Source organism: Octopus bimaculoides, chromosome 8 (genome assembly GCF_001194135.2).
Source record: "Octopus bimaculoides isolate UCB-OBI-ISO-001 chromosome 8, ASM119413v2, whole genome shotgun sequence".
Classification (NCBI taxonomy): domain Eukaryota; kingdom Metazoa; phylum Mollusca; class Cephalopoda; order Octopoda; family Octopodidae; genus Octopus; species Octopus bimaculoides.
This window is the reverse complement of record NC_068988.1, coordinates 50,414,886-50,423,716: the sequence shown is the minus strand read 5'-3', so window position 1 is coordinate 50,423,716 and position 8,831 is coordinate 50,414,886. Positions and strand designations below refer to the sequence as shown.

The 8,831-nt window shown below is 33.9% G+C and overlaps 1 protein-coding gene across 7 annotated transcripts in view; it reads right to left on the bottom strand.

The window, feature by feature from the left end:
* Positions 1-8,831, bottom strand: part of LOC106880564 (adhesion G protein-coupled receptor L2) — a 472,327-nt gene that overhangs the window by 6,531 nt on the left and 456,965 nt on the right. For 6 of the 7 annotated variants that reach the window (XM_052970092.1, XM_052970094.1, XM_052970095.1 and 3 more), the window contains one exon: positions 7,795-7,869. The exons of the other annotated variant lie outside the window; for it this stretch is intronic. In XM_052970092.1, the coding sequence (XP_052826052.1) occupies positions 7,795-7,869 (75 nt within the window). The remainder of the gene's footprint in view (positions 1-7,794; positions 7,870-8,831) is intronic. 7 annotated transcript variants of the gene reach the window in all.

The window sequence follows — 8,831 nt, the reverse complement described above, 5'->3', positions numbered from 1 at the left end:
GAGAGAGAGAGAGAGAGAGAGAGAGAGAGACAGAGAGAGAGAGAAAGAGAGAGAGAGTGCATGAATGCATGTGTGTGTACTTGATTCACAACTAATGTTTAATAGAGATTAATTCCAAAAGTTAATACAAGAATCGTCAAATGAAAAAATATTGCAGTATGGAAAAAAATGACAAAAAAAGGTCAAACAATTCATGGCGTTAAACAAATATTCTATTTAAGGAAAATCTAACGGTTCTCTCTAGCCTTCTCTTACACACCCACGCACAATATTACATTTCAGTTGCAATAATGCAATTTAAAATAGTCCGTGTACATTCTAATCTTTTTTATTTTATTAAAAAAAAAAAACTATTCTGAAGGGGATATAACTCTAAAAATACTTTCGACAAGGGAAATAACCTATCAAAAGCTGTAGCCAGCTACGTTTATTCCACAAATGTGCTATTTAATTTCAATTACAAAACAAGTGATTTCTAAATTTAACCCAAACTTTGATGGCATAATCGACTTTGCAAAGATGAAAGGTAAATTTGACTGCAAGATCTGATTCCAGAAAATGAAAGTGATGTAACTAAGCCGTTACTAAAAAGTTTTGCTTTCCACCAGCCTACCCATTTTCTGTGTATTTACTTAAAATTTATAGGGAATGAACTCATATTGTTCCAACTCAGAATCAACACCAGCTTGAACACCTCCGTTTACGTTCGTTCAACAAAATAGTTAACATTATATATATATTATTATGATTGACCGTTGACTGAACACTATTCAATTTTTTTTCTCCATGTTTTTCTCCTTGTCTCCGTATTCTTTCTGTTGAAGAGCGTAGCTCGAAACGTCAAAGACTTTCCGTATTCCCGAGCGTCATACTAATATATACTTTTGTTATTTACACCACCTGTCCTCGTCTGTTGCTATTATTTGTATATTCTCCCATATATATATATATATATATATGTGTGTGTGTGTGTGTATATGTATTATCATCATATAACGTCTGTTGTCCATGCTGGCATGGGGTGGACGGTTTGCCCAGAGCTGGTTCTTCCTGACGCCAACCATTTCACAGAGTGTGCTGAGTGCTTTTACGTGGCACCGTACGGGCGCTTTTATGTGACATTGCATGGGAGCTTTTACGTGGCGCTGGAAGGGCTCTTTTACGTGACACTGCATTGGCGCTTTCATGAAGCGCTGCACAGGTGCCCCACACAGGTGCTTTCATGTGGCACCACATAGGAGCTTTTACGTGGCACCACCAAACACTACTGTTGTGGAGTACAGGTCTTCTTGAGTATAGCAAAGTGCCAAACATCTTGGTCCTTTGTCAGCATCCTCAGGTCTTTTTTTTCGTACTTCAGTGTATATATATGTGTGTGAGAGATATAATAAAACACTGAATGAAATATAGTGTTATGGTCACCTCCATATGTTTAATCATTTAATAATTGTTATGAATATGCTGCTGGCATATAAAAAACACCTTTCAAGTGTTAGGCCTCACAGAGGCAATGACAAATGGCTGAGACCCTTGACATTAAGTCATGCTAGAGAACAAGACCCATGAAACCATGTGAAATCATAGTTGTGGCAGATACTGGTGTCATGCAAATGGTATTTATGCCGGTGGCATGTAAAAGTGCCCATTACATTCTTGGAGTGGTTGGCATTAAGAAGGGCATCCAATTGTAGAAACCATGCCAAATCAGACCAGAGTCTGGTACAGCCTTCCAGCTTGCCAGATCTGGTCAAACCATCCAATCCAGGTCAGCATGGACAATGGACATTAAATGATGATGATGCTAGTGATGAATAACAGTTAACACTAAAATAGACTTTGGAGTTTACTTTTAATTCCCGACAGGAAATTCTTTTCCTATGCAATACATGTAGAAAAAATGCAGGTGCATCACATCCACTACGTTTTCAATATCATATATTGTTTTTCTGTTATCCTGAACTACTAACTGTCAGTAGATATTTAGTTAAACAGATTGATTAGGGTAATATATTGTTTAATTTATGAAGTGTCCAGTATTTGCATATGAGATATATTGCGTTCTTGCTTCTTATACATTTTATCTAACTCTCTAAAACCAATCCAGTCTCTACTGAAATAATAATAGAAATAATCATGATATGGCTCAGTGGTTAGAGCACCAAGCTCACAATCATATGATAGTGAGCTCGATTCCCAGACACTTTATTTCACGTTGCTTCAGTTCATTCAGCTGTAGAAATGAGTTGCAATGTCACTGGTGCCAAGCTACATCAGCCTTTGCCTCTCCCTTGGTGGCATGGAGAGGGGAGGCTGGTATGTATGGTTGACTGCAGGATTTCCATAAACAACCTTGCCTGGAATTATGCCTGAAGGTAACTTGCTAGGTCAACCCCATGGTCATTCATAACTGAAAGGGGTCTTTACTTTTATGGCAGTCAAGTTATGAGGAGATTTAACCTGTCAATCAGTTAAGCTACTCTCCACAAAAAAATAAAATACTGATACATTTTTTTCACAAATTGAAAATAAAAGGAATTCTTGATGAAAAAAAAAAATACTAGTAAAAGGATGTTCAGCAGAAATGCATGGTTTACAACCATTTCATTTAATTTGGTTGAACTAATTCAAAGCTTACAACTACACATCAAGAGTCCAAGTTGAAAAGCATACAAAACTTACTTTGGGATCATGCAAATTTTAGACACACACACACACACACACACACACATATCTGAATATTTTTCTTCTTTTAAAACATCTGAGTTGAAAGGCAGTTTTATTATCATACACATATATTTTTAAGAGCAAGAATTTTAAATTTCATAGTAGCAATACATGGTATTTGAATAAAGAGAAAGAAAAAGGGTTTAAGTCTAAAAATCTACAATTCTCCACACAGGAGTAAAAAAAGAAGAAAAGGAGAAAAGGAAAAAATAAAAACAATTATTCCATGCAAGTATTACAAATAATTTTTTTTTACATAAAAGAAAAAAATGTAGAATAAATAAAGCAGTTACACAACAGAAATGGTAGAGTGCAGCATTAATCGTCTATCACTATTTAGAATTTAAATAAAATTCTGCTTCGATGGACTTAGTATTTTGTTATTTTACAATCAGTAATGTAGATAACAGAGTATATTGTCTTCAACTAAGGCTCCTTTTCTTAGAAACTATAACTTTATATGCTAAAAAAAAAAAAAAAAAAAAAAAAAAAATCAATAGTTTCTTTTCAATTCCTTTTGATACCAACTTGTCTGAGACTGCTCCTGGTTTTATGATACAAACTTCTTGTTTAAAGTGATGAAATTAAAACCGTCCTTTAAAATGTTGACTTATGTTCTAATATACCGAATTAATAACGACAAAGTTATTTAAGTAAATCCTTCCTTATTTTCAAAATTAATTGAAACAGGCAGTGTATTTTCAGAGAAATATGCTAACAAAAGAGTCAATATTATTTTATGATTAATAAAAAAAAAAACCCATATATTGTCGGTGAGGAAAATAGAGAAATTAGATGGTAGCCTAGTCTTATTTCATTACTTATCTTTCGATGTTACCTTTCTTGCCACTAAAAAGATTTAAACATGCTTTCCATCTACTAATTTTCAACTGTTTGCAATGTTTTACTGGTATTAGAAATTACTAAAATATCTGACATTGTACCTTTAATACAGACCAAAACACAAAATATATTTACTATTACTGTTTATAACAGAAATAGTGATATTTCCTTAATTCTTAATGCACAAGCTAAAGTCTTTCTTGTGGGAAGAAGTATATATTAACTAGGCAATAATATACAACTAGATCTACTTTTACAGAGGTATTGAACCATGCTTGGAACTATCTTATCTTCTATTTCATTTTCTAACATCAACAGAAGCAGGAATCCTAGCTTTCACTTTAACTGTACTCATTCTATATCTGTCAATGAGATATATTGCTGTCTTGCTTCTTAAACATTTTATCTAACTCTCTAAAACCAATCCAGTCTCTACTGAAATAATAATAGAAATAATCATATTTTGGGACATTGTAAATGTGTAGAACAACAAATACTTTACTCAATTCCAGTATGTTACTGCTATGAATTTAAATCAACCTTGTGGCTGCCAACAAGAAATCTGGAAACTAGAATTAGTTATACCAAATTCTAGAGAACATGGTATATCCAGTTTGGTTTCTGTAATATTGTATAAAAATCAATGATTTCTGACAATAATTCATACAAAGAGGGATACATTATATGATGTTCATGCCTTTTCAAGAGGAATCTATATGGGAGTCAGATAGCTATAAGTGCTCGCTTAAATATGTTCATCACATATTTATCTTTTCTTTAGCTGGCCTCTTAATGTGAAAACAGAGTTTGTCTTTAATGCCACAAAATGAAACAGATATTGTTAGGTGACATGTGTCAACTATCACAGCCACCAAAAGCGGATATAGTTATCAAACTTGTTAGTATTCTGTCATGTATTCTACTACCTTTGCAATTATTTCTCCTGATTTCTTTTCATTAGAAATAGAGTCCCCAGAGTCATAGAGATAAGAGATGTGAAGCTGCTACATTCATATCTTGCTCAAGGTTATTGTTTAGCTAACTTTTGGAAAGTAAAACAATTCCAATTGAATAGTGAAACCAATTGAGACTTAAGTTTTGCTAAAACATTCAACACTTCTCAATGGTACCCATAAATAACAATACTTTTTAACATAAGCATAAATCCCCACCAATAATAATTTCTAATGTTGTCACAGAGCCTATAATGATAATCCTTTATTTATTAGACACAAAGACCCATACATTCAATACAGAACTTGCTATACAAAAGAGGTTACTAAACATGTAGGGATGTGTGTGTGTGTGTGTGTGTGTAAGGCTGATTCAATATTTGGTATACAAAGTCTACACAGAAGAGCAACCCACTGACACAGGAACAAGAAGGCATCCCTTGGCTAAGATCTGGGCATCTCATGATTCTGAACCACTTTGACCTGGATTACTTTCTGGTAAGCGAGTCCTCAACATTTGCCCATGAACATCTTCAAGTTTTTCGTGAAGCATAAAACCTTCTACATCTTGTGGCTTGTTACCTATATATAAAACTATGATGTTGCTTTTTGTTTTGTTTTGTACTAAAAGCTACATCTTTTGTGCTTATAGCCTTTCTACATCTCAGTCAGCATAATATTCCTCTTGTAAATTTTTAAAAATTCATTCAGTATTTCCATCAGGTTACAAAGTTTAACAAACATTAGGATCCATTACAACAGTGAGATGAATGCTTCTTTATGATGAACATCAGCATCTTGCTTCTCTTCCTGTCTGAGCTAACATTTTCTTTTTCACCTTTTTATTCCTTTATTATCCCGATAGTTTCACTCCTTTCTCAAATCTGTCTCATTTACAAAAGATGATAGATAATATACATCTCATAAACTCTGGCTAGTCCTGTGCTGATTGGATGTGACCTGGTTTTTCAGTCATCACTGGGTCCTGGTGTTGATGGCAATGAGGATGATGTAATTTTGTTTGATTCCACTGTGGCTACTCTCAGAACTTTGATCAACGGTGCTCTGGAAACAGCAGTAACAAAAGCTGCCACCTCTGATGTTGTCTTCCCTTTATTTGAGATGTAGGCCCTCAAGTGGCATTTACTACACATGTAGCAACTGAGCCATTGCTTTGCAACACCAATCTCATTGACCTCATCTTCACACTCTGTGTGAATAAAAGAAATATGAAGATCAAAGCAAAAAAAAAATATTTATAGCAATATTGACCCTTAGTTTCTGATCTCTTTTGTGACACAGTATAATCTGTTTGTGCATACAGAGGTGATGTACATGTTTGGGTGAGGACTTCTAAGAATATCTTGAGTCTGATGACTCCTAAAGACACTTTATCCATATACAACAGCATCAGTCAGAGAGCAGAAGTGTGGTGCATCAGCTCCCTCTCCTTGCCTCATTTTCAGGCACACATTGCCAAACAGCTACTCTAGTTGATGGAGCACTCATCTTGTCGCATACCAGTCAGGACTTCCTCTAACTTCTCTTTGGAGGGCATATAGAGATTTCCTCCATACTTTGAAAAGCAAAATATTACTGTCTTCCTTATCCATTCTAGGATAAATTTGTTGGGCAAGGAGGTACTCTCTTTTGTAATGTAACCCTTGTTCAGTCTAGTGTTTCCTTGTGGTTGGCCACATTATCAAAGGGTAATTACTGTTGTTGTTGAAGGTATTGTTGTTAATGTTTCTGTGTTAAGTTTGTGCTTGTGCTTATCAGTATGTGTTTGTTTCATTATTTTGTTTTAGCTTTTCCAAAAATTTGAAGTGCATTCACAGCTATTTTTTTTTTTTTTTTTTTGGCTAGTACTTGCTCTCACTACAAATAAACAAACTGACATGGATATTTGCTAAAAAAAAAAAACAAATACAATAAAACAAAATATAGAAGGAAGAACCATTTTTCTACTCCAAAGTAATGGAGAAGACATTCAAATGTTCTGAATTTAGTAGCTAAAATGGATCAAAAAGAAAAAGAAAAAAAAAAAGACCCCAAAAAACAAACAAAAAATGGAGATCTGAAGCAAACAGCAACAACAATAATTATTTCTTTCAGTTAGGATGATTAATAGTAGTTCTGTATTTGCTTATTAACCAAAAGGCATCCAGCATAAGAGGCTTCTAATCGTGTAAACTACTAGGGTGTGTATGATAATAAAAAAACAAACAACATATTTAAGTGTTGAACATAATTAGAGGTATATCTACATGCAAGCATGCTAACAGAATGTACCTTAGCAGTGTTCTGCACAATTTTGCATCATTCCTGCTAGGTACCAGTTATTTGGTTGAATTATATAATTATATGATTAAAGACACAGTTAACAGTATAGATGGGCAAAAATATTCCAAGTGCAATTAGTAAGTAATAAAAAATAGTCATGCATAGCTGAAAAACTAGAAGCTGCATGTATAAACTGAATGAAAATTGAATTGCTAGAAATATGTAGAAATAACACATATCAAAAGAATAATGAAAATAGTATAAAAACAACAAAACAATGACATACACATACATGAACAACATTAATTCTGGTGCAGATTACACACACACACACACACACACACACACACTATACAGACAGACATATACATAAACACACGTTTACTTAAATATCCATACATACACATATACTTGTATACCCATACATACACATATTTAGATATCCATACATACACATATACTTATATGTCCATACATACATACACACACACTTAATCATCATCTTATATATGTACACACACACACACACACACACATCATCTTATATAAGCACACACACACGTACACACCCACACATAAATACACATACACATAAACATACATACATATATGTATATATATATACACACATACATACACACACACACATAAGCATACATATATATATGTATATATACACACACATACATACGCACACATACATATAAACAGCAGGCATACACACATTCAGACTACTTCAAATTACATACATATAATACACACACACACAAACATTAACACATACTACACCAAGATACATAAAATTGTGTGTGTATATAAACGCATACATATATTCAAGCATACATATATATATATATACGTATTCACATTTGCACACATATACTATTTTTCTTTTCTTTTTTTTTTTTTTTTTTTTTTTTTTTTTTTTTTTTTTGATTTGATTTGCACAGGTAGACAGGTTACATTTAGAACATGCAACTGAATGTCTTACGGAATATCTGCCAGATAGGAGAGTTTGGATTGAGAACCGCACAGAGCAAGGTCACTGCTTGTGCTCAGGTGTCCACTGCAGCAGTACGGAGGGAAAGAAGGAAGTTGCCATTAGAATTTCACACAGGCCAAACAAGGGGAGACAATACACATCAACAATGAAACAAAAACATGATAATGTGTGAAAAAAGAAAATAACCCAAACAAAAATTGAAATAAAATAAAAGAAACCTAAAAGCTACATCATATCATCTAAAATGAAACTAAGGTACAAATGTTATATATGGGTGTATGCGTGTATGTGTCTATGTATATAAATATATGCACCACAAATACATGTTACTAAAACAGCTGTGTATTAGTCATATCTCTACACAAATGCATATTTGTATGTATGTATGTCTGTATGCATGTGTACGTATGTGTGAGTGTAAGTATTATGAAACAAGAATAAAACATAAAAGTGGTCAATACAACTTTATCAGACACAACCACTTTCTCATTGCAGACATACTCGTCGCAACATGTTTGACAGTTTTTCTGCCATGCCTCTTCAAATGACTATGTGGTCTGGATTTTGTTGTAAACTATTATTATTTTCCTTTTTTTGTAAAAGAAATTTGTCAAGAAACACATCAAATAGCTAATCCATCCTTGTACCTTCACCCAAAATGGATTTCTAAACCAGAAATTGATGCGCACACCTTTGTACATAATGAACAAAAAGTTCTCAGCTGGGTGACATTTCATAGATGGCAAGACCAGCTTTTGAAAGTGTGATATGGTCAGTCCACAGACTAGGACCACCCTAAGGCACTGGCACACCAGGCAGTTGCCTGGAGGCCTTACCAGTCTAGGGACCCATTTCTATCTATGTATGCTGTGGCTTGCCATCAATAATACTATAGGAGCCAGTGCATTAATTTTTCCAGGGATCTAAAATGATGCTAAGACAGCCCTTCCACAAACTGTACAAGATCATATCTGGACCCTTTACCATAGAGAACTTCAACAGCCTGCATTTAATGAATACTGTTT